This window comes from Acomys minous (assembly GCF_964271855.1).
Source record: "Acomys minous genome assembly, chromosome: 2".
Lineage (NCBI taxonomy): Eukaryota > Metazoa > Chordata > Mammalia > Rodentia > Muridae > Acomys > Acomys minous.
In genome coordinates this window covers 82,647,679-82,673,774 of record NC_140484.1, presented here as the reverse complement: position 1 = coordinate 82,673,774, position 26,096 = coordinate 82,647,679, and the positions used below count along the sequence as shown (strand labels likewise).

The window sequence follows — 26,096 nt, the reverse complement described above, 5'->3', positions numbered from 1 at the left end:
CCAGTTTTGGGATTACCAGGGTATAACACTACTTTTTATGTGATGTTAATGTGCCAGAGTTACTTTTTATCAATTAGAACACACACACACACACACACACACACACACACACACACACACACACACACACACATAATCAATCCCATTCTTCTTTATGCTTTCAATTTTCCACCTCCATCCTCTCATCACATCAAATACCCATATTTGAAACTACATCATATGGAATTACTCTGGAGAATGATCTATGATAGCTGTACTTTTTTTTCAAATGTATGAGTTTAGTGTGCACGTAGTAAGAGGAGTAAAAGAATCAATAATAGGGGCTAGAGAGATGGCGCAGAGGTTAAGAGCATGTATTGTTCTTACCTAGGACCAGAGTTTAGTCTCCAGCAACACATCAAGGAACCCACAACTACCTCTAACTACAACTCCGGAGGACGTGGTCTTATGGTCTCCATGGACACCTGCACACATGTAACATACACATAACACATATACAGAGACATCCACACATACATATGAATAAAGATAAAAATACATACATACCAAGTAAAACAATCTTTTTTTGCCTCTCTTCCCTACTCTTTTCTTTATAGTACTGAGGGTGGAAGCTAGACAAGCACTCTACCCCTAAGCTACAGCTACAGCTCACAAATCGTACCTTTCTTAAAGAAGAAGGGAGGAGCCATAAGCACATAGCTGGGTGTGGGAGTAGATGCACTTTGGAGGCAGAGCTCTAAAAGTTCAAGTCCAACCTGATCTACGTAGAGAGTTTCAGGCCAAATAGAGCTACACAGTAAAACCTCGTCTCAAAAAAATACACATTAAGCTAGAACGGGCAGGATGACTAATAATTCTATTGGCCAGTTGAAACTACTAATCAAATGCTTTTAACATAGTTTCTTGATGTACAGAACCTATAATAATATAATATACGTTTCTATTATATATTGTTTATAATTATTAGTGCTGGGTCTAGATGGTCTGTAGTTTCTTCCTCAAGCACAAACCCACATGTGGTCTCCTGACAGAAAAACTGTAGGCAGAAGATAAAACCTAGAAGGAAGGTCCTCTGGGTGGGAAAAAGAAAAACTACAAGGGCAGGGAAATATGAAAGAAAGAATTCAGATAATGGGGTCAAAGGGACTGTTTCTCAAACTCTGCTTGCAATCTCCTGATACTAGCTAAACAACATATGAACAGCAATAGGAATAATAAGGACTGTTCATTTTTGAAGTGAACTCACACATAGACTTGTGTCCCCAATTACCCTCCTTTCAAGTCCCTGTGATGGATGCCCAGCGGTGTTTGCCATAGCATAACTGCTTAACATTTAATGCTACTAAACATAATAATATCTTAAAATATAATCATTAGTTACATATAATTATATATGTATAACATATGTCCTCAAGTTCATATATGATTGTGTCAATATAACTAAAAAATGTAGTGTTTTCAGCATAAAAGATAAGGAGTAGAAATATAAAATCAAGAACACTAAATGCAAACCTTAATTTTTATTTGAAATCCCATAATTCACATAAATCGATTAGAAATGCCAGTTAGAACTCATGAATTCTGAAATGCATATTCACACTAGCCCCTGAAAATCCCAGTAACAATTACATCTTTGTAGTAATAAACACAACTTACCCTCACCTTGTGCTTGTTAAGGAATTCAGTGCTTCATAAAATCTCTAACCCAGGGCAGTTTAAAATGAGACTGGAAAACTTACTGTGTCTGAAAGAAGAGGAGAAAGGCAAGGGGAATTTTTTCTTTAAAAATCTTGTCAAATAGAAAGGAACTGTACTCCAGGAAAGGACTGTTTGGAGCACCTCTCCATAGCCTCCTCCGGCTTTCCAGTTCATTCATTTTCAGTTGACTGATTTCACATGAGACACAAAATGCAGTATAGAAGACTGACTTCACACAGAATAAGGGAAGGAAGTGAACAATGACCAGAGATCATGAAGAAAGAAAATATGCTCACAGAGAGTGGATAACCGTAACATTCTGACAACCTCCAAACGTTTCAGGAATAGAAAGCTCTACAGAGGTAGTTTCTTGTGGGTTATATATCCATTTGGATTAACTCTTATGGGAGGGTCTCACCATATACCTTTAGCTGCCTGGACTTCACTATGTAGATGAGGATGACATCGAACTGGAGGTTCAAAACGTATCCCATATCACGTGGCCATGCCTTTGTTTTTTTTATCAGAATACCAAGTGTCTCCATTCAAGGCCAGAGATAGAGCTTACACCCAAATACATATGATCATTGATTAGAAATGCCAATTCTCTGTGAGGGTGTTTTCTTCTTTGTCTCTCTGGCCTATGAGAGACAGAGGGGTAGCAGGAAGAAGGGAGGGGTTCTAAAGTGGAGGAAAACAATATAAATATAGCCACCCGTTGCCTTTCCTTAATAGGCTTCAACAAACCCTGCTGCCTCTACCTTCCCTTTCATACGTTCACGTTCATTTTCAATCTTAAGGATTGTGTTATTATTATATTAGTCTTGTAAGAGGGTCACAGGTTGGACGTCCAAGCTTATTACGAGGCGGGGGAGGGGGGGGGGTCTATCCTCAAATGCTTTGCACCTCACCTATTTCTAACTATCTACCCAGAAGATCCCAGGCAGGTAAAGTAAGAAGCCTCTAGCTGCTGCTCTGTTTCTCCAGGGCTAAGCCAGAGTGACAGGTCAAGTAGCCTAACCAAGCCTTCAACGCCACCAACTCCAGGTTCGCGCGGTTGGAAGCGAGCAAGGCAATTCTCCCTTCTTCACACAGGCCGGTGTAAGACCACAGAGGAACAACCAGACAAGCCTGTCCTTCAGTAACTCTCGCACGGCTGCTACGACTCCGGGTGAAGTCTTCTCCGCGCCTCCCCTAGGAACCACCTAGGTCACCTCCCACTCTCGGCTCTCATTGGCTCGCAGTTCTGCTTATTTCCCTGGTTGCTAGTAGTGATGGAGGCGGGCACAGCATTGGTCGCTAAGATACTCCACTTCCCCTTCCGCCCCTCGAGCGGAAGACGTATCAAGTTCGTTCGGCCAATGATGAATGAGAAGTAGGCGGGACTTGGCTGGTTCGGACCAAACAAACGCGACCTTGCTCTGCCAATGGCGGCGGGGCAGCCCCTGTAGCGCGGCTCAGGCGCCCCCACGCCCGCTTTGCGTCCTTTCCCCGGCGCCGCCCAGCTCGAGCCCGGATTACGCCTTGAGCTGGCTGTATCCTGACAAACGCCTGGGAGCCAAGATGGCAGCTGCCGACGGCGACGATTCGCTCTACCCCATTGCGGTGCTAATAGATGAACTCCGCAATGAGGACGTTCAGGTGCGGGAATCCTTCCGTTAGAGTGTGTGTGGGAGATGGGTGACTGGGGTTCTTCACGGAATGTGGAAGAGATGGCTCCGGGTTCTTCGGGAGGGGCGGAAGGCAGCGGCGGCCAATCAGAATTCAGTTCTCATCTTTCTAGGTGGCAAGATTCGATAAGATGGCGCCCGTGATTGGTTGAGGAGGCCAGCGGAGGGCAAACCTCTGGGGTCCGACCTGAGTGCGCGCGGTCGCCCGGGATCTAGGCCCGGGCAGCCGGAGATGGGGTGGGATAGTTTGCGGTCGCCTGCCAGTCGGGTGATTGGCGGCCAACTCAGAATGGTTCCGTGTGGGGGATAGACGGGGGCGCGTGACGAGCAGAGTAGGGGAAGCCATCATGGGTGCTGGGGACTGGGGTCCATTTCCCATTGTTTTTAGTGTTTTATGTAACTAGGACGAGTGGGAACTGAGACCGGAATGTCTTTCCATTCTTCCTGGGCCCGCCTCGTATTTGAGGGTAGCTCTTCCCGAAGTGGGAGGGAGCAGAACCTGAAGTATGTTCTCCTGAGATTTAACCAAATCTGGCATGGGTCACGTGTGCAGACCCACCTCTCCGCCAGCTTTATCCCAGCCGGCACTGCCAAGCGTCTAGATAGTTTTGGTTCATGGGAGAAGTGACCCAGGGCCTCCGAGTCGGACTGCTGTGAGTTTGAGAAAGAGGTCAGACCTCAAGACCGCATCCTCTTACCTAAGGATGACCTTGTGTGCACATTATTTCATCGCCCCTGGCTTCCGTTTTCTACAAAATACCGACTAATAATAGTCCTGGCTTCCCCCGGTGGCTTGGGAAATGTAGTAAAATAGCTGGCTGCTGGTAAAAAGCCCCATAAATGTTAGCTGTTATTTGAGGGAGTGGCTATTGTATTGTTATTGAGGGAGAGACTCTACAGGCCTCTTTTTCCCTTTTTATATAGAATTGTTCCTGCTGCAGTGGGTAACCTGAGTCTGATGTCAGACAGGTTGGAGTTGTAATCGTGGGTCTTGTATTTCTTGCTAGTTTACTCGGGCTTTCTGTGTTTCTCTTCTGTTAAATGGAAATAATAATTTGGTTTTAGGGAGGCCAGAGCCAGGTATAATGTTAAATGCCTGTAATACTAGCACTCCGGAGCCAAAGGCAGGGTCAAGGCTAGCCTGTTCTACATAATGACATTTCTGTGTCAACAATGAAAAAGTATGGTTGCTGTACAAGAGCTAGGTGTGAAAACAGAACAACAGAACTAAATATGCATATTACCACCTGTAAGAAGTGATGAGACCAGTCAGTGTTGAGATAGTGAGTCAGCAAATGTTTGTTGGGCCTGTCTTCTGATCATTGCTCCAGATGCTTTTGTACATTTGGGAGCAAAAGGACAAAACTGCCCTTAGAGGAGTTGACTTTACAGTGAGGGCTGAAAGCCAAGTATGTATTGTGTTAACTATGGAAAATATTAAGGAGAAAAATAAGGAATGTAGGGTAAAATATTAGAGTGAGCATGGGGAAATCTTTTGAAAAGTTGATGTTTGAGACAGCACCTGCTTGTGGAAGCAGGTGTGAGATTCTGTTCAGAGTGCGTGACGACTAGACAGCTGAATGAAGATTTGGGCCAGTGAAGAGGGGCTCCTTCCAGATGCAAAGTTTGAAAAGTTGGAGAAGATACTTCCAGAACGAGGGAGTGTGTGTGTGTGTGTGTTTGTGTGTATGCTTTCTGCCCCCAAGGATCTGTAGTAATGTCTAGGGATGCTTTGGTTGTTAGAACTGGGAGAGTGTTGCTGCTTTTAGTAGGTACATGTCAGGAATGGCGCTAAACATGCTTGTGGTGACTAGGACATCCCTCACAGATAGGAAAAAAAAAAACCAGTCCCACTTAAAAACATTAGTGCTAAGGTTGAGGATGAAATGCTTAGCCAGAGACAGTAAGGTACTTAGTTAGCTTAGGTCAGTGTGCCAGTCTTATAAGGATTCTGTATAAATTTAACAATGTAAAACAACGTATTTTTATTATGTGGTTCTGAAAATCAGAAATTGTCACAGGTCTCGCTGGGTAAAGATGACCTCATAACATCATAGCCATTCAGGCAACATGGCTAGCCCAGCTTTCTGCCATTTTTCTCCAGTATTCACAGTTCCATCTTTTTGAAGAAAACAATGCACATTGTTAACAAAATCAAAACTAAAGTGAAAGAACTGCTGACCACAACTGGAGAGGAAGCTGGGTGTTCAGGACCCTGACTCCTAAGCATATTTCCACAATGGTAGTGTGGATAGACTGTCAAAGGCGGAGGTTCTGCTTGGGAAGCCACTGCTTTCCATCAGGTGCCTGCTTCCTTGCATTAGTACCCTTGTCTGTTAAAATAGTCATTTTAGAAGACCTCAGAGCTGAGTGTGAATAAACTACCTGAGCAAATGGGCAGTCTGTAGATGTTATGTGCTATATTACTGATGTTATTGCTGTAGATGTTATGTGCTATATTACTGATGTTATGTGCTGTACATGTTATGTGCTATGTTACTGATATTCTGTGCTGTAGATGTTATGTGCTATATTAAGATTATGAATGGGATGGGGGTTGCTCCCTGATACCACCCGTTGTCCTTAGGGATGTTACTCACCGCTCAGCAGCTGTGGCTCTGGCCCATGCATTTCCCATAGTCCAGCTGAGCGAGGAGTACAAACTACAAAATTGAGGCAAGGACATTGAAAAACTAGTACATAGGTCAGCTTGTTTACATAATGTCTCCTTTCCATGTCTGCAGCTGGGCTGTGAGCACAAGTGGAGTGGTTCAGAAACTGTGTCCTGTGTGGCTAGGTACATTTACTAGCAATTTAAAGAACAAGTCTTGCTGGGTACTCAGCTATACACTGAGCACCTGCAGACTTACTCCCAGCATCTAGGGATTGTTAGTGTTTGCCTTATTTGGTATTTTTAACCTTTCTATAGATCTCTACACATTTCATAATTTGAAAATAAGTTGTTTTGGATTTATAGTGCTTGATCTTTTTACAACCAAAATGAGATTTGGGGCCTCGTTTGTCCATCCACTGCTCCAAAAGGAATGGTGATAGGAATTGAAAAGTGGTACACATGATGCTCCTGACACAGCCTCCCAGGTGCTGGGGATACAGGCTTGTGCTGCCATGCTCAGGTACAGTTTCCATCATAGCATCTTACCAGATTCTCAGGATTGTATGTGAGCCCTGTAAATCCCTTGATGTGAGAGCTGTACTTTACCAGGATCAAGGTCACTTGTTCACATATTTCCAGTTGTCTGAGTCCTGAAAAGAGAACTGATAGAGCCCACTTCTTCCTACCTCTCTCTCAGTCTTTTGTGTTCTCCTTTTCTTTCCAGTAAGAGAGTTGCCCTGTGTGAAAGTTCAGTTTGTAATCCCTAAGGCATTGTCTTCACAAAATGATCTTACTCCATTCCTGGTACAACTCTGGAGTGAAGCTGAAAAAAAAAGCCTGTGGAGAGTAAGAAACAGACAAGGAGGTATCAAAGTCCACTCTTAGTGCTGGTTTAGGCATATGTCTATTTTCTGAGCCTCAATTTCTGTGCAAGGGAAAGGCATGGTCATACATGCCTACGGTGGAGACAATCAAGTGAGAACCTAGCGTGTAAATACTTAAAGACAGACCAGTTGTGTGTGTAGCCAGACAGTTGTTTGCTAAGGTGGCTATATTACCACAAAAAGAGTGCATTAAAACAACAAACGTATCCTCTCAAACTCCAGAATACCTAATGTCTGAAACCAAGGTATCAGCAGGACTGGTTCCTTTGATGTTCCAAGGGAGGCCGGCTCCATAGATCTCTCCTAACTTCTGAAAGCTGTTGGAAATTTTTGTCATTCTTTGCCTTGTATATATGCCACCCCCAACTTCTTCTGCAAATATGTCTTCTCCATTTCTGTTGCTTATAAGGATGCTCATAGGGTCCAGGACCAACTCTGAATTTGCTATTTTTTCACATTCACAAAAGCAAGATATTAGGGCTGGTGTGTGTCTCCCAATGCAATGTATTGGAAGAACGATACTGCTTGTATTTTTCTCTGCTCTCACACCACAACCAAGAGAGTTCCCTGATCCTAAACAGTGCGTGATTTCCCCACTAACAAAAAAGCATTCTGCTCTGCAGCAGTCCCCACCAGTGTTCTGTAACCTGGTTCTATTGTAATGCTGTCTACTTGGAGGGTGTCAAGATCTTACAGGTGAATGTTCCCCAACCTACAGATGCCAGTTGCAAGGCCCAGGTGTTTACACATGTTCTGCTTTATCCACTGGCTGTAAATCAAGGTTTGCACTTATCTTATTTGGCAACAGACTGCGTGAGGGAAACTAGAAAGGTTTCAGCATTCTTCTCGACCTCTGCAGCATTACTTATTCTAGGGTATGGGACAGAATCCATTCTGAAATGGTATGTGTAGCTGATGATTGGGATAAAATCCTTTATGGCTGCTCTAGCACAGGAAGGCAGGGGAAGATGAGGCTTTCTATGATTGACTGGCTTTGGACAGAGACATTCTGCCTCTTCCGGCCTATGTGAGGGAAAAGCTGCAAGCCAGGAACAGTAAGCCAAAGCACATGCTTACATGGAAACTCTATATAGACCTTTATATTGAGGGTTAGCCCCTCTGAATTAGAGGATTAGACCTGCTAATGCTAATCTTCTTTTTGTTTTTATTGGCATATGTTAATTGTGTATAATAGTGGTCTCATTACGACATTCTTCTGCATCTGCACGATGCGTTTTGATCATAATCCTCTCTGTCCTTTGCCATTCCTTCTGATTCCCTTTTCCCGATAGTCTTCCTTCTACTTAAAATCACGTTAGTTAGGATTGCTTATAGGAGTTGTGTTTCTATGTAGTCTTGCTGTGTAGTTTAAGCTGGTTTCAAACCCAGCTGTTTGTATCCCAGCCTTGGGTCACAGTGGTGCGCCACTGGTCCCAGCTGCTTTGTTCTTAGGGTAATATTAGATTGTTCGTTCTTGTTGGCACTGTTAGCCACCAGTCCTGGGTTTGTTGTTTGTTGCGATGAGTTCTCCTGTAGCTGAGGCTGACCTTGAACTTCTGATCCCTTGCTCTCCTGCTACCATGTTCCAAGTGTTCTCTGCAGTAGTAGGGCTGTGGAGCAAAGAGAATGGGTTAAGGAAGTAGAGTTCAGTTTTTGTCTAAATTTGGAAAGACCCAGTGGAGGTGCTGGATTCCATTGTCACTATTGGCATTGTTAAATATTTCCTTTAGGAACACTGAATTGCTTGGTTGGATTTTATTTGGTCAAATTTTGAACACTGATCAACTTCATTCATAGCAGTGGGTCTTTCAGGGATTGACCTAATGGTTTCAAAGCTATGGAACTCCTGTGGGTCCAAATTTCCTAAATTTTTTTCCTTCTTTTGCTTTTTCATTAGCTTCGCCTCAATAGTATCAAGAAGCTCTCCACCATTGCCTTGGCCCTTGGGGTTGAACGGACCAGAAGCGAGCTCCTGCCCTTCCTTACAGGTAAGGGATTCCTGGGGCCCAGATGCAGTGAGGATTCTTTGGTGGTTCTTACTAGTGAGCAAGAAGCCTCACTGTAGATTAATAAATTATAAGTCTTCCCTATAGTGCCTGTGCCACTGTGGCATGGTGCAGTATTCCAGAAGAGCCTAAGTGCAGTCCTCTAAGAGAATGATCTGGAAAGATGAAACAATAGGACCTAGCTTGAGTCACAGCTTCAATTGTTAGCACTGACCTTAGACAAGTTTCTGAGATCTTTTTTTTCCATCTCTAGAATGAAGATAATCTCCACACTGTGTTGTTGATGGGGACCATAAAAAGCAATAATTATTAACACTTACTACATGTCACATGCCAGCTGGCCACTGGACTCCTGTTTTGTGATACTAAGTTAGTTCACACAGTATTTATACTGGGGCCTATACTCTTAAATGTCCATGTCCATTGCTGTTCATCTAAGACTCACAACAACACCTTAAAGCAAGAATGCTACTGTTGCACACTTGTATGTGAGGAAACTAAGGCTCAAGAAAATGAAGTGACTGGTTTCCCTGGCATTTTTTTCTATTTGGGGGGTGACTAGGGGGATTTTATGTTTAGGCTCCATAGTCAGGAGCACTAGGTAATTGTTCAGAGTTGGGGTCAGATTTCATATCTTTGCTTTCCTGCCTTCCTGTGGTGTGACATCAGGCAAGATACTTTGTGTCCACCTGCTTTAGAGGGCTCATGGGCAAGACAGGCATAATTCCTTAATCTAAATGAAGCCTAAGGCTCCTGTGAAGAGCCAGTGACAGGGCCAGGCATGTGGTAAGTGGGGCTCTCTTAGCTCGTACCACCTTCACTGTCCGAAGGTCCGCGTTGTGTATCTAGTACAGTGGCTGGCACAGTGTTGTCCACCTTACTTAGTTTTTGCTGTCATGATTTTTATTTCACCCCTACTATACTCATCTCTAGTCAGAATTATAACTGAAGGTTGAGTGCTCTGTTACTGACAGATGTGATTTGTATTGGATCATCTGCTCTAGATGACCTAGGAAGAAGTGAGAGGTTAAGGCCGTCACATATTTGACACATGTGTAGCTGAGGTCTATTGAGATTCAGTGCTTTGACCTCATGGCATAGCTCATGACTAAGTGTGCAGGTCTGACAAGCACACAGCCTGAGTAGGTATCTGCATCCGACATAATCATATGGTCCCAAATCAAGTGTGTTCCTTTGATGAACTACTAGAGATACCCAGAGGCTGTAGGGTGCTGAGACAGAGACAGCTCTTGGAGTACCGGGTTGGCATGAAGAACAGTTACATGAGTAAATGGTACAGGGAGAAAGCCAAAGAGTTCTGCATTTAAAACAAGCAGCTGTGGCCTTACCCTGCTGAGAACCTGGGAATTCTTTCTACTGCTTGGGCTTACCTCCTCAGTTGAAAGGCTGTTCTCCCTGAGTGTTTAGTAGGTGCTGTGGGTGATTCTGAAAGGGTTGAGCTATGCAACTAATGAGGATAACCATTGTGAGTGACTGGTGAGTGTATGTGAGTTGACAAGGCCATCAGGATCAGTTACCAGAAAAGCCACCTTGGTGATAATGGGTTGCATTTTGCTGGCTTTCTGTACCATACGGAGCCTCTGAAGTTTAATCCTGTAGATGGACACGGTGCCATTATGCCTCACTCCTAGCATACAGAGGAAGTGAGGTTTAGAAACATAATGTGGCTAGAGAGTCTATGACAGGAGGTTTACAGATAGTAAAGCCTGGTGGTAAGGTAATATCTGAGAGCACATTCCCTGCAGGGTTCAGGCCTGCCTTGTGGTTTTCTTCTGCAGTGTCAGAAATCACATAATGAATGTGAGTTACTGTCACAACTAAAGCTTTAGTAGGAAAATAGTACCCAGATGTATTATTTGAAACTTGAATATGGTATTTTAATAATCCAGGTGGGAAGGAAGAACCATGGGAGCCTAGAAGTGCTGGCACCCAAAGACTGAAGTGGAACTGTGATTCAGACAGATTTATTTTTGAGCTTTTGGAATTCAAAGTTATGTCAGATTTCTCCTGCTCTGAGGTTAGTGTTTAGAATAGCAAGTGGCAGACACATGTCCAGGAAAATGAGAGTGTCTCAGGTAGTACAAGCTAAAGGCCTCTAAGCCTATATCTGTAGAATATTCAGCTGGCTTTTTGAGGGAAAATCCCCAAACTATAGTTTGCTGGGGACAAAGGCCTCAGACTGGGCATCTGTAACAGCTGTGTTTTTGCAATTCTAGAATCTGAAAGTGCTAGGTCGAGTTATCAATAGCCTTGGTCTAGGTTTCCCCTGAGGCTGTTCTCCTGGCTGGCTTCCTCATGGTGAGCCCAAGGTGAAGAATGTTAAAATGCCGAGGAGCAGCCAATGCCTTCATGTTCTGCCATAGGTCAGTGTTCCCCTCAGGAGAGGTGGGTCTTGAGAGAGGCCTTTGAATTTGGGCAGCACAGGTAGTTTCCCTGTCATTTGGGCATTAATTCTTTTAACAAACCGACATAAGCACAGCTCTAGCCGGAGCTGGGGCACACCAAATCTAGTCTTGGCCACAGGTGATCAACACTCCTAATGTGGGTACTTCTTAAAGGTGATGGTAGTAGGGGGAAGAGTGTGGGTTCAGGAAAAGGATTTGACTTAGTTTAGGGGCTTCTTGGAAATTCACCAGTAGTTGAACCAAGCCCAAAAAGGTAGAAAAGAGTTTCTTGGCTGAAGACAGGAATCCCTGAAAGTGAGTTCCTGCATGTTTAAGCTGGACCCCTCCAGAAGCTCCACCGAACATCTTGTTCTGCATACACATGGCTATGTTTGTGACCATTGAGAGGAAGCCAAAATTGGGGTTAGTAGTGGTGCCACTCAGCTACCTTCACCTAGCTGGACAAAAAAGGCAGATGTGGAACTTAGGCTTACTCTATGCTCACCAGATAGATGAGGAGGAGGAATGGTTGGGAGGTAGGTCTGCTGACGGTGAGAAAGCAGGATGGTGTTTTCTAGTTCAGAGTTTGGTTTGATTCTTTGATGGATTTGGTCTTTGTCCCACAGACACCATCTATGATGAAGACGAGGTCCTCTTGGCTTTGGCTGAACAGCTGGGAACTTTTACCACTTTGGTGGGAGGACCCGAGTATGTACACTGTCTGTTGGTGAGTGAGAGCTGGGAAGTTCTTTAATCCTCTTTGGGACCAAGAAGGAGAGGATTTAGGAAGTCTGGAGATCACCTCAGAATGGGTGTGCTTTGGATGTCACTTTACCTCAAGTCAGCAGTGGCATTTAGTCTGTAGCTGCCATCATTCTGCGTACTTAACCACACTAGGGCCACCTGGCACTCTATTTGTAGGATTGTGGGTTTGGATCAGGTAAGGTTCTACTACTCACTGGTATGACTTTTAGGAGTGCTAACCTTTCTTTCTGCCTGTGTGAATTGGAGACCACTGAAGCCCACCCTGATCACTGACTTAGATGCCTACACATAACACTTTGCATGTAATAAGTACTCACAGTTAGGTACTTGGTTGTCATGGATAGGTAATATGTGTCATCTACCATTTTGGGTAGGAACAGTCACTTGATAGTTGAACTACCTAGAGTGCCAAGAGGTTGAGCCATCCTATCAGACTCCTAGAGTCAGTGGCAGAACTGGGTTGTCAAGATTGTCTGTTTAATTGCACCAGCACCTAACATACCCTACAGCATCATCTCTGTGTGTCTCTCTGTTGAATGACAAATGGCAGCACAGAGAAAAACCTGATATGGACAGAACTTACTGTGTACAGTAAAAGACCCAAGTGGTCTTTTAGATCTTGACTGTTTTCAGCTGAGGCAAATTACATAGCCTGTGTACTTCAGATTCCTGCTCTTTGATTAATGAAGGCAGTTTTGCAAGACTCAAGAAGGGGAGACAAAAATGTGAACAGAATGGTGGCCTTGCCTAAAACCTTGTACATGGGTGTTGGAACCAATGTCAGCAATGATGAATGTACGTTGAGAACTACACACAACATGAGCCTCCTCAATATTGGTTCCTTGAGGGAAGCCTGTGATAAAGCATATGGGGGGAGTCAGGAGTCTCCCAGACCAGGCAATGGAGTAGGATTCCATAGCTGAGACAGTAGGGAAAACACTGGTCTCTAACTTTGTGTTCTCTTCACAGCCACCCCTCGAGTCACTGGCCACGGTGGAAGAGACAGTAGTGCGAGATAAGGCGGTAGAGTCCTTGCGAGCCATCTCACATGAGCACTCCCCTTCCGACCTCGAGGCTCATTTTGTGCCTCTGGTGAAGCGGCTGGCTGGCGGAGACTGGTTCACCTCCCGAACCTCAGCCTGTGGCCTCTTCTCGGTTTGCTACCCCCGAGTTTCCAGTGCTGTGAAGGCAGAACTTCGACAGTGAGTCCTCACTTGCCCCTCGGTAGCCTCTGTCCCCATCACCTTACTTAACTCTCCTCGGAGCCTCAGCCCCTCTAGGCCTTCCCAGGGCCTAGTGTCCTTGAGCTCTCCCTCCCTAGTCCTTCCTCAGCCCTCCTGAAGGAGATTTCTGACAGTGATCTCTGGACACCACACCTCAGGAGTGAATTTGCTTGTTCTGACTTCATGGAAATTTATTCGTACCATTGGTTGCACAAGATGTGCTTTGAACAGAATCCCACACAGCAAATGTCTAGTGTTACATGCAGCCTGCCCAACATTTAGAACTGTCAGGCACTGACTGCCTTGCTGCTCAAACCTGTGAAGCCCAAGTCCTGAGGCATCCCTCCATAATACTGGGTTATATGTAACCTTCTGCATATACTGCATGTCTCCATTAGTCCCATGTGTCTGACTGAGGCAATTGCTGCTGAAAGGAAGACCTAGCAATGGCATTTTGAACAGTGCTATGGATGTGGTCAGTCATTAGTAGTCTTTGACTGAGACCTCAAGTCAGCTGTGTGGGGATGTGCTATTGCCATTGGTCCTGTTTGTAGTCCTGAGAAGACAAAGAAGTCATGAGTTGTAAAAAGTCACCACTGTCAGTACCAGAGTGTACTGCAGAGCCAGAAATGCTCTGTGCTATGCTATGTTGCCACCTATTAGGACTTCCCAGGATTCTAAGCCTGGCCCTCCATCCATCCCAGGTACTTCCGGAACCTGTGCTCAGATGACACCCCCATGGTGCGGCGGGCCGCAGCCTCCAAACTGGGGGAGTTTGCCAAGGTACTGGAGCTGGACAATGTCAAGAGTGAGATCATTCCCATGTTCTCTAACCTGGCCTCGGACGAGCAGGTATGTTAGGCACCAGGTCACCCTATGCCCTTACTAGCCTTGGGGTGGGGAGGGGCACCCTTAGAACTCAGTGGCCTCTGCTTCCCTATCTCACCCCATGTTCTTACCAGGACTCGGTGCGACTGCTGGCAGTGGAGGCATGTGTGAACATTGCCCAGCTTCTGCCCCAGGAAGACCTGGAGGCCTTAGTGATGCCCACCCTGCGCCAGGCTGCTGAGGACAAGTCTTGGCGTGTCCGCTACATGGTAGCCGACAAGTTCACAGAAGTAAGTTAGCATGATTCCACAAGTTTGAACACTTGAGGGTGTCTGAGGGGAGGAGTGAGCCACGTAGAGTAGCTGCCATGCTCTTTTAAGGCACAGTCCTGAGTGTTAATGAGCAACCTGTTGATCTTACAGAGCCACCCCTGGGTGCATGATTGGCATCTGAGAGTGCTGTGGTGAGAATTCTTCTGAAGCCAAGATCCAATTACATGAAAATGTGTTCAGTGACCTCATCACAGCATCCTTAAGAAAGACATAGCCCAAGAGTTAGCTGTCAGAGCAGTGCCCACACACGAGTCAGAACTGGGGACAAGTGCTTTTTGTGCTAAGATCTAAATTTCCTTAGCCAACAGCTTGCCTTTTTTTCTCCTTCCTACTACTTAGTGTTGAACCCAGGGCTTTACCCATGCTAGGCAAGTGTACTACTTTTGTGCTGTATTCCCAGGCCCATAGTTCTTATCAGTGCCTTTGGTCGAGGTTCTAGAGTCAGTGAATTCCACACATTCCTGGCCTTCAAGGAGCAGGCTAAAAGTCAGCCTCAATAGAAACTGCCAATGGAGTGTGTTACTCTCTGTGTATGATGGCATTGAGAGGAGGAGGTGGTGCTCCAGCTGGTTGAGAGGATGAGGAAGTGGCAGCTAAATAGAAGCAATGTCCCGCAGGAAGATAGCCTGTGCATAGGATGTAGGATGTGAGAGACAGAATGCACAGCACTCATGGCTAGATCCTGGGAGTCCCTGAGAGAAAGGCTAGAATTGGTGGACAAGAGCTCCTCTTTGTGATGATGATTAGTTTCCTGGTGTCTTCTGGGAGGATTAGCCTTGGGGTTTAGTATCACAGTAAAGACAAGAGAGTCAGGCATCTGATCCTTCTCTCTGAGAGGGAAGCAGGGTTATACTGTGTCTTAGAGGACAGGGTCATTGGAATATAATGATCTGCCCAAAGCAGACAGCAAACCTGTTCATAAATACAAGGTAGTGTGTGCCCAATATCTAAGAGGCTTTGCAAGGTTATTACTTCTTTAGTCTTTTAGTAAGTCATCCTGTTTCCAACTGCTCTTCCAATAACTAGGTTAAAGCAGACTCATGTACATCCTTTTCCTGGATCTTTGAGACTGACATAGGTCTTCCTCTTCAATCTTACGTCATCTTCATTTTAATTACAAAACTCATACCAACTTCTTATAGCCCATCTAATAAAATACAGATATTTTCACTTTCAGTGTAAGTAGGAACCACTTACTATGTTTAGGTAATGGAAAATTCAACCCCAAATAACCTGAACAATCAATGGAAAACATACTGTGGTTGCTGTGCTATAACCCTCATGCTGTTTCTGAGGAAGCCAGAGTTCAGAGAGGTGACAACAGAGAGATGATCATGTCATGGGATTGTGTCCCTTGTGGTGTGCCCTAACCATTCTAGGCCTTTCATCTCAATTTTTGCCTTATTAGCAGAGTGGCTGGCCAGAGTCTCAGTGCTGTCCCTCTTCTCTTTGTGTGCAGCTCCAGAAAGCAGTGGGGCCTGAGATCACCAAGACAGACCTGGTGCCTGCCTTCCAGAACCTGATGAAGGACTGTGAGGCCGAGGTGAGGGCCGCAGCCTCCCACAAGGTCAAAGGTTGGTGCTGGCAACCAAAACACAGCTAGATGGGTGGATACCTAAGAGGCAGAAATGGGAGCAGAGCATGAAGTCTCACCAGCACCTCTCTGTTTTTGCCCACAGAGTTCTGTGAAAATCTCTCAGCTGACTGCCGGGAAAATGTGATCATGACCCAGATCCTGCCCTGCATCAAGGTAATGGAATTTGGTTATAGAATTTGATACTACTAGAAAAGATTGAAGATTTAGTTTTGGGGACAATCAGATCCAAGCTAGGTTCACATCTCTTGGGACACACAGTAGCTGTGTTTTAACAGTCATCAGATTGGCTGGAGGCAAAGTCTGAGGGTTGCAGAGACCACTGAGTCCCCATATCCAGAGAGGTTGAGGAATGGGGTAATAAATATGGTAGCAGGGCTTACATAAGAAGGCAAGACTTGTGAATAAGTGCAGTGCATTCCTGATATGCCCTGCCTATGTGAAAAGCAGGAATGTATGTCCTCTCAGGGCATCAGGGCTGATGTCTATGTGGCCACTTGCTACTAAAATGCTTTTGTGGCCTTGCCTACTTTTCTTCCCCAGGAGCTTGTGTCCGATGCCAACCAACATGTCAAGTCAGCACTGGCTTCAGTTATCATGGGACTCTCTCCTATTCTGGGCAAAGACAACACCATTGAACACCTATTGCCCCTCTTCTTAGCGCAACTGAAGGATGAGGTAAGAGTGCTAGACGGTTTTCAGCTCTGTTGCAGAGATAATGGGCTATTGCTCATCAGATTGTCCAAGAGCATCTTCACAGTCTATGCTTTGTTGAATTGATGATAGGCATAAATGTCTGCTTGTTCTCTCAGTCTTGTCAGACATTGCTTCATGTGCCCTTAATTTTACACTCATTCCTTCCCTGAATATTGAGGATTTGAACAAAGACCAAGACAGTAGTGATCTTAGGAACCTACAAAATGTGCCAGTGTAGAGGAGCAGGTGGGTTATTTCTCCTGTAGTTCCCGTTCAGATGCTGTGGGTACTGGAATAGGTGGTTTAAGTTCAGGTTCCATAGAGACCAAAATACAGTGACATAAATAAGTAATAATTCTTCCTCGCACATCATTCCAGCTGGTCCTGGGGTGAGAGAGTAGCATTGCTGACTTGGCCACAGCTGTATTTTGTCTCCTGACCCATTGAAGGGTGTGGCTCTAGTTTGTTTCTCATACTGTCCCATTGGTCATAGCCAGTCAGTTCACTACACCTGGCTGTGTAAGTGTCCTAGACAAAGAGAACAAAAGAAGTCATTGTGACAACAGTTGAAGGGATTGGATTTGAAGCTATAGGCACTGCTGTAGCTGTAAGACATCTTCCTTTTAGGAAAGTATAGCCAGTGTTAAGAAGAATGGTTAAAGGTTCTGGGCAGCCAGCCCAGAGTGATGCCCTATGTCAGCGTTCTTTAATGAAGCATTTTCATGGAGTACACAGTGGCTTATTCTATAACGAATGAAAATTTGGTCTATTTCCCAGGCTGGGACAAAGTTTCCTCACAGGCCATTCCTACTCAGTCTTTCTTGAGAGAAGGCGTGTGAAATCAGTTGAAAGGTCTTAACATTCACAGCTCTGGGTTCAGTTTCTAGCAAAAGACACACAAACAAACAAACACACACATACACACACACACACACACACACACACACACACACACACACACACACACATCTCTCTTTCTGGATCTGTGTTTTGGGTTTTCTAAAGAAGTTGCTTTTCGAGGCTGTGGTGGGGCCAGTCTGTGTGTATTTCTGTAGATGTCCCTGTTCTGTGGAGTGAGTGTGAATGGATACATACAGACTGTAAATTAGAATTTACAGTACTTGGAGTCAGGCAGAGCAGAGACTTGTCAGATGTGTTCCTCAGGCCTGGGGTTAGGTATCAGTGAACAGGAATAATGAGAATGATGGCGAGAAATCCCTGCGTCTTCACTCTTTTGTGTTCTGAACAGTAGATACTTCCAGCCTGTCGAGCTCATCCCGTTTCACTTTACAGAGCCTCGGCTACTCGAAGCTAGCTGCCTTTTGTCTACTTTATGATACAGTACGATCATCCATCCAGGGCTGCTGTATGTGGTATGTTCTCTCAACCCTCCTGTGCTCTTTCCAAGTGTCCTGAGGTGCGGCTGAACATCATCTCTAACCTGGACTGTGTGAACGAGGTGATTGGCATCCGGCAGCTCTCTCAGTCCCTGCTTCCTGCCATCGTGGAACTGGCTGAGGATGCCAAATGGCGAGTGCGGCTGGCCATCATTGAGTACATGCCTCTGCTGGCTGGACAGCTCGTGAGTGGGGGCCAGGTTTTGTTTTACTGGCTCTGAGGTGATAGACTGTAGGGTCTGGTCATATCCCCAGTGGCAGTGTTATGATGCGGTAACAAGGGTCCTGTAGCCTCCGTGTAGGTAGTGATAGCTGTCCATGTAGAGAGAACTAGGCTCAGGAACTGGGTTCTTAGCAGATGAGTGGAGTTCAGTCAGAGGGAAAAGACTACCAGCTGTGGTGGGGTTGAGGTTTTCATGATTCTCTGGGACTGCTTCCCCCTCATTCTCCCCCTCAAGCCTTTATCGATTTTTTTTTCCTTGCAGGGTGTGGAATTTTTTGATGAAAAACTGAACTCTTTGTGTATGGCCTGGCTAGTGGATCATGGTAAGCAGCTGTAAGGACAGACAGATAAGTTGCCACAGTATCCTACTGTTAGTACTTACCTGGGCTCTACTGCTATTAAAAACCTTAGAAAAGTATAGATTGGGTGTCAGCGGTGGGAATTTGTGCAAAAATACTTGGGTTTGAATCCTTCACTTTGTCTTAGTGAACCATAAGCAAGTCTCTTCCCATACTTCACCCTTACACTCATTCTGAAACATGAAGACTTCTCATCATGGTTTTTCATCCCTGAGAAATTTGTTCCTTGTTTTTTATCTCTGCCAGGGAATTTTAATTATATGTGTAAATAAAACTTGAGGTTGAATTTGCACATGCAGAGGTGCTGTATGAGGAGGAGAAACAGCAAATGCTGTTTTGGCTGAATTTGTTGAAACAGACGTCCTTCACCCTGAATCACCTCCTTTGCCCTTTCCCTACTACAGTCTATGCTATCCGTGAAGCTGCCACCAGCAATCTCAAGAAGCTGGTGGAGAAGTTCGGGAAGGAGTGGGCTCATGCCACCATCATCCCCAAGGTCTTAGCCATGTCAGGAGACCCTAACTACCTGCACCGCATGACTACACTCTTCTGCATTAATGTGAGCATCCTACCTCCCTGTCAGCCCCGGGAATGGGAGCACCCCTGAGATGAAGGTGGAAAAGGGCCCTTACCTACCCATATGTTTGCCTGGATATAGAAACAGGACTTGGTGCCAGTGATGAGTCTTTGAGAAATGCAGAGTAGAGCATGGGTCTGCAGTGTTAAATCAGGCCTCTAAGGGCTGAGGATTTTATGATGGGAAACCCAAGATTGGGAAGCTTCTATGTAAGAGCAGCAGCCTCAAATTTGGAGCTCCCTCTGCTTGCTGGACAGTAGAGCCATGTGTTCATGATGTAGCACGCTCTGCCTTTTGAGCAGAAGAGCAAGTGTGCCTCTGGGAACAATTTAGTTCAGTTTCAGCTGTGTCAAACATCAAAGGACCTAAATCAGTGCTTTGGTTTCTCACCTTTGGGGATTCATGTTGGTATTCAACAGGTTGTGAAGAGTAATATAATAATAGAGGGCATAGGACAGTTCTGTTTCTGTTTTGGAATATGCTTACAACTAGTCTGTAGCATTCTACTGATTTCTATACTGTTTTACTGACCTATAAGTCTTACCCAAGCTAGAAGCTAAAGGATAGGTTAGAAAAACATTAAGTAAACATTCTGCTCCTTTTCTTCTATGCTGTAATTTGGAGACTCCTGTATTAAGGAGGCATTTCAGGTATTAGGACTCAGAACCCCTCCAACTCTTGTGGATGATGAAGTCTAGATATAGACCCTGAAACATCACCAAATGAAGATTGTGTTAGGGAGTTTGTAATTTCAAGGGGTAAACTCTCCCCTAGATGATGCTTCTGGACCCAGATTTTTCCCTTGCTTCTCTGGGGTCCTGTCAATGACCCGGATGGCACAGTCAGAAGATACGTGGGGATTTAGCACTGGGTCTTGCATAATTGTGCTTCTGCCATTCACTGGTCTTCAGGTGCTGTCTGAAGTCTGTGGCCAGGATATCACCACCAAGCACATGTTGCCCACAGTTCTTCGTATGGCTGGGGACCCAGTCGCCAATGTCCGCTTCAATGTAGCCAAGTCTCTACAGAAGATAGGACCCATTCTTGACAACAGGTGAGGTTTGGGACTTGTCCTAAACATCTTACATATTTAAACATGGACCCCAGAGTTTATAACCTTCATACTTTGTGACCCTTACTTATTCTTTCCTCTCCACAATGTCTGTTTTCTCGAGAATGAGAATTCATCCCCACACAATAGAATGGAAAAAAAAGCAAGAAATTATTAGAAAATAAAATTAGCCAATATTTATATACTGTGGTTAACTTTGTAGAGAAATCTGTGCATGTATTTGAAATTTATACTTTAGATAACAAAAAAAAAATACATGTAATGAGAAACATTTATCATTTTTAGTGAAACTATAAAACACTGCCCCAGGAAGCTTTGGGAAACATGTACAGTCTTCATGTCCTGATTTGAATTTATGGTGAGACCATTTTATGTCACCAAATTCCTAGTGGGAACTAGCCTGGGAATCCAGAGGGCTAGATTAGTCCACATATCTGAAAGAACAAAGCTAGGCAGCTCAATCCTGCCTGATACATAAGAAGCAAACAGCAAGGTGCAGGGACAGGATGGTCATGTCTCACTGGAACATTTATTTAACAGAGAACACAAAGCACTCGAGTGGGTGGATAGCAGGTACCATTGTAGTTTGATGGAGAAACGTTCATTTTCTAAAAATCACAGAATCATTTTGATGCTCATGTAAACCCAAATGGAATTTCTGCCTCTGCATAAGCAAATTAATTTAAAGTTAGCTTGAAAATCAGAAACAAGATGATAAAACATTTAAAAATATGTAGAATGTATTAATGAGTTGGACTGGACAGATTTGCTAAGATTTGAAAGGAAGAGATTGATAAGCTGGCTTTCATGCAGATGAAAAGCTATATATCAGAAGGCTAACCCTGGCAGGGTACAGTTTCTATCTGTATCCTCTGGTATCCTATTAATAGGTAGACAAAGAAATCCCATGATACAGCTGGGAAGAAGATAAAGAGGAAAGTAGGGCATGTAATATTCACAGAACATGAGAAGCTAGCAGATGCAAGTAAGGTAGAGAGAGAGCTGACAGGGAGTTAGTCAAAACCGCTTCTGTGAAGGTACCATGAGGAAACCTATGCTTTTGTGTTAATTTAAAAGTACTGTCTGTACATGCTCAGTGAGCCTGTGTCTAGGTGCTCAGAATTATATGCTGTTGGGTCAGCACAAGTTAAAGCTGAAGTACTCTGCTAAATACTTTGTTTGTGGGAGCTGTGGCATAGCTGGGATGCCTACAACTGCAAATGTCATAAAAGACTGAGCATTTTAACTGGAGGGACGCAGTTACCTAATGTAGAGCCCCGAGCCAGCGCCTGCTTTTAGAGAGATTAGTACTGCTCCTCCCTGCACTTACACCCCTTGAAAATGTGGTCTTGTATATGGTAGACATAAAACAGAATCACCCAAATGCCAGTACATGGAATATGTTGTGACCTATTTACAGAACAGAACACTCGGTAATAAGAAAAGAGATGCCTGCTTTAAGTTGCAACATAGTGGATGATTGTGGATGATGTATTGGTACCATATTGAAGGAGAGGCTAGACAGGAAAATAAGACACTTAACATTCATTTTCAAATAGATGTGGGCATGGAGAGATGGCTCAATGGTCAACAGCACAGTTCTTAGCGAGGACGTGGGCTAACTTCCCAGCACCTATAAGAAAGCTCAAACATGATTTCAATTATAGTTCTAGGGTATCCATATTACCCTCCTCTTGTCTTCTGAAGACTGCTACGTACATATTGTGCCCATGAATTCACATGTGTATGTGCATGCAGACAGACAGACAGAGATCATTTAAGGGCATGGTAATACAACTGTAATCGGCAACACTGGTGATTGAGGCAAGGGGGTCAAGAGTTATAGACCAAGGCCGGGCATGGTAGAACATGCCTTTAATCCCAGCCCTCCAGAGGCAGAGGCAGGTGTGAATTCAGAGCCAGCCTGGTCTGCAAAAGCTAGTCCAGAACAGAGAAACCTTGTCTGGAAAAACTTTTTTAAAAAAAGAGTTGTAGACCAGCTTGGGGTCACATGGAATTATAAAGTAAGACCTGTTTGCTTCAAGCAAGCCAAGCCAAGCAAACAACAACAAAGGCAAAAGAACTGTAGGTGTTAGAAATGAGGGCACTCGTTATATGGAGAGAAAGGAACTCCCTGCCAACTAAAAGGGGACATTTGATGCCTGTATGTCTCATCTTTGCTCCACAGCCTTTATCTCTGAGATCTGCCTTCACATCTCACAACTTAGGACAGACATGTTATGCCATATCTCTTATATAAAAGTAGATTCCACTTCTAGGCCCCTTGAAATCAAGAAGTCTTTTGACCTTCTTGTTAAATCCATTTATTAATCCTGTAATCTGGTCTGGGCTCATCTGCAAAAGGATCTAGAATGATGTGCCTTTGTATTCATACCAAACATACAGTGCTTCAGTGAACATTGCGTCAGTAAAGGAATGCATTTGCTCTGCTACAAGACACGTGGGCTCTGTTTTCCCAGACCTTGCTCACCTCCTAGCCTGTGCTAGCCTAAGAGCTTTAATGTGTTTGATTCCAAGTCTAGGGATCAGGGAATTTTCACATGTATTTTTGTGTGTGTCTTTGTTCTCTGTCTTGAGGACAGAGCCCTTTTCCTATCTGTGACCACCCTGACCCTGCGCAAGCCTAGTCTAGGTCACTACCTTCTTTCCCCTTCACTTTCCAGTACCCTGCAGAGTGAAGTCAAGCCTATTTTGGAGAAGCTGACCCAGGACCAGGATGTGGATGTCAAGTACTTTGCCCAGGAGGCTCTGACTGGTAAGGGTGGATTGCAGTATGAGGGCTCCTGGGAAGGGGGCAGTACTCAGCAGTACGGGTAGAGAATGTGGTTCAGTTCTGAGCTCTGATTGTCCCTTGTTTCTCCAGTTCTGTCTCTTGCCTGATGCTGGAAGAAGAAGCATTGCCGGCCTCTGGTGTCCAACCTCCAACCCCCACAAAGTACCTCCCTTAGGGAGGTGGTGGGGGACCAATGACTGTCACTCCCTGTGCATGGTCTTGACCCCAGGCCCCTCTTCCAGCACGGTTTCTCCTCTCTGTCGCCTGGGAAAACTGTCCACCTCCCAAGGGATTAGGGCAGTACAAGTTGGGGCAGGACAGCAGCCTGAAAAGAAAGACTGGCTGTTCCTGTCCATATTGGGAGAGATGGGAGCAACCTAGTCACTGGCTCCTGCTGCTGTAATGGGGACCCCTCCCCCATATACTTACCACCCCTCTTTCTTACCCTCAACCATGTTTTGTGTGTATGTGTGTCCACTGTGCCATTTTTATTTTATTCCTTTCCCTGCTCTTTACACGGAGAAATAAAGGTGTAGAAATAGTTTGGTCCTCTAGTCTTAGTCATCAGAATGGGGGAAGACCATTGCCATGGGGCTTGTTCTCTGCTTTCTCTCTGAGGAGACCATCCTACAGCTGTCAGTCCTGTCCCACGAATGAGGACTTGGGTCCAGCAAGAGTACAACAAGAAACAGAGCAGAAGCTCCAGAGACTGTTCAAGGCAGAGGCCTGGGATGCAATTCAGGTTTTCAGGCACTGGCGAAGCTAGCAGATTTGTGTGGTATTAACTGTGTTAGTGCCTGTGAGTGTGGAGCTCTCTGGGCCACTTGCTGTGCGGTCAGTTTGGCTGATGAATCCATGTGTACCTTTATTGGCCAAACCTGCTTCCAGATTTGGTTAGGGTCCTGTGAGGAGTCTCAGGACATGGCTGCATCAGTGCTTTATAAGAAATCTATATGAAGACAGAACCATTTATCCTCAATATCTGCTTTGCCTTTATTATTTTTTTAAGATTGATTTTTACAGTTCTTTTTATCACTTATATTTCTGTGTGTAGCCATGCATGTGCAGGTACCCCCAAAGGCCAGAAGAGGGCATCAGCTACCCCAGAACTAGAATACAGGCACTTGTGAGCCTTCTAACGTGGATTTTGGAAACCATATTCTAGTCCTCTGAAAGAGCAACGACTACTCGTAACCACTGAGTCATTTCTCCAGCCCCTACTCTCCATTTAATATGGAAGTACTAGTTTTTAGCTGGCTATATAACTTGGTTCAAGACATTATCTACTGGAGCATAAATGTTGGGCAGATTGACATGGGGAGAAATAGTATGCACAAGCTATAACACGGAGTGCATTATCCTCCTTTCTGTGCTTCAGAATGTGGATCTGGTTGCTGGAGGAGGGGCAGCTATCTCAAGCCAGGGAGGCTCTAGTGGAGGCCAGGAAGGCCAGACAAGTAAGACAGCCTTAGACCTGAACACCATGGAGCTGTTCAGTACTGGATCCTCTTGAAGATCACCCCATTTCTGAACAGAACAGAAGGATAGGAGACCAAAATCCCCCTAAAAAGGAACAAGGGACTTAGAGATACAGGGTCTACCAAGAAGGGTCTCACAGGAATTAACATGAGACGTTACTCAGCTGGATGCTGGCATTATGTGACTAATTTTTAATTAGTTCTGTGCTCATGTTCCTGTGCCCTTGTTTATTAGCCCTTGTTGGGTCGGGGATTGGGGGTTGAGTCTAGGGTAAGGGATACCAGTGAAATCCTCAGACTGCCGCATGCCCCAAAATGGAGGCTTTCCTAGGTGAGAACTGGGCACATGGTCTGCTATTACTCCAGTCCTTACCCCTGCTACAGACTGAACTATGCACAGAACTTGGAATCTTCATAGTTAGTACTGTCTGCAGGCTTGTTAGAAATGCAGGAGTGATAGCCATAGCACACACATTAATATCTCGTCCTAACAATGGCTCCACGGACTTACCTCTTCAGTAACATTTATGAAACTGTGCCTTATGTCATCCAGTTTTCCTTTCTGGATAGTGACTTTAAAGGCAAGGGACCATGATGCTCAGAGACAAAAGATCCACTTGGGTGGTAGACATGGAAACAGGGCTACAGGATTGGATGGGGATATGATAGAGATAAGAACAAAAGATGGGTGTCACTGACCCCAGGATGGGCTTGGGGAGGAGATGGTCACCCTTGCGATGAGATGGAAATGTTGGAATGCATAGCCAGGTCTTACAAGTTAGGCCCAGAACTTACAAATACAGTCAGAAGGGACCAGAGCCTCCATGTCCTTAAGAGAAATCAAGGTAGTGTTAGGTGTGGGTAACGCTTTGTTCAGTAAGCCAGGCCATCTGTGGAAGCTGAGGTTTGTTCCTTGGAACCTTGACCTGGTTCAGGGTACAGATACCATGTGGAGCTAAGGTGAGCTCATCCACCCCACCTTCTCCTGTGGGCCGGAGTCTCCACATCTGCACAGGTGGTTTTTTGGTTCTTTTCATCACACTGATCATGGGGCATACACACTGATTTTATCTTCTTTCTGGGTATGTAGCACTAGGGTTACAGTATTTTCCAGCTCTTAGACAAGATCTGCCTATAGTATATGAGCTGCAAGCAGCACTGGGAAGGAATTACCATGGGTCTCCTGTTGGATGAAGATTACAAGGTTGCACAAGTTCTTACACAAGGAGAATATTCTTAACCACTGAGCCATCTCTCCAGCCCTCAAGGAGAATATTCTGCCTCGCCTTATCAAGATGGGAACAAGACATCGTTTCCCCGTCTAAAATAGAAAGAGGTCAGAAACAGCCTCCATCAGGCCTGTAGTGCCTGCAGTAGAGTAGGTTGTACCAGTGTGGTCTACATCCTCACCAGGTAAGGTCTAACTCAATTACATCTGGGAGTTTAGCTGAGGATGAAGGGCTGACAGATTTCTCCCCTTT

At 44.9% G+C, this 26,096-nt stretch overlaps 1 protein-coding gene across 3 annotated transcripts in view; it reads left to right on the top strand.

The window, feature by feature from the left end:
• The first annotated feature begins 3,165 nt into the window (after nucleotides 1–3,165).
• The window catches only part of PPP2R1A (protein phosphatase 2 scaffold subunit Aalpha), a 38,305-nt gene continuing 15,374 nt past the window's right edge, over nucleotides 3,166–26,096 (top strand). For 2 of the 3 annotated variants that reach the window (XM_084771940.1, XM_084771939.1), the window contains exons 1-14: nucleotides 3,166–3,339; nucleotides 8,764–8,854; nucleotides 11,904–12,004; nucleotides 13,012–13,244; nucleotides 13,970–14,117; nucleotides 14,228–14,383; nucleotides 15,885–15,999; nucleotides 16,105–16,175; nucleotides 16,563–16,697; nucleotides 18,124–18,297; nucleotides 18,598–18,658; nucleotides 19,099–19,253; nucleotides 20,183–20,325; nucleotides 23,028–23,119. In XM_084771940.1, coding sequence (XP_084628066.1) covers nucleotides 3,262–3,339; nucleotides 8,764–8,854; nucleotides 11,904–12,004; nucleotides 13,012–13,244; nucleotides 13,970–14,117; nucleotides 14,228–14,383; nucleotides 15,885–15,999; nucleotides 16,105–16,175; nucleotides 16,563–16,697; nucleotides 18,124–18,297; nucleotides 18,598–18,658; nucleotides 19,099–19,253; nucleotides 20,183–20,325; nucleotides 23,028–23,119 — 1,753 coding nt within the window. In that variant the 5' untranslated portion in view covers nucleotides 3,166–3,261. Of the gene's footprint in view, nucleotides 3,340–8,763; nucleotides 8,855–11,903; nucleotides 12,005–13,011; nucleotides 13,245–13,969; nucleotides 14,118–14,227; nucleotides 14,384–15,884; nucleotides 16,000–16,104; nucleotides 16,176–16,562; nucleotides 16,698–18,123; nucleotides 18,298–18,597; nucleotides 18,659–19,098; nucleotides 19,254–20,182; nucleotides 20,326–23,027; nucleotides 23,120–23,227; nucleotides 23,680–26,096 lie in introns of those variants that run through there. The other variant, XM_084771941.1, reaches the window with a different exon arrangement.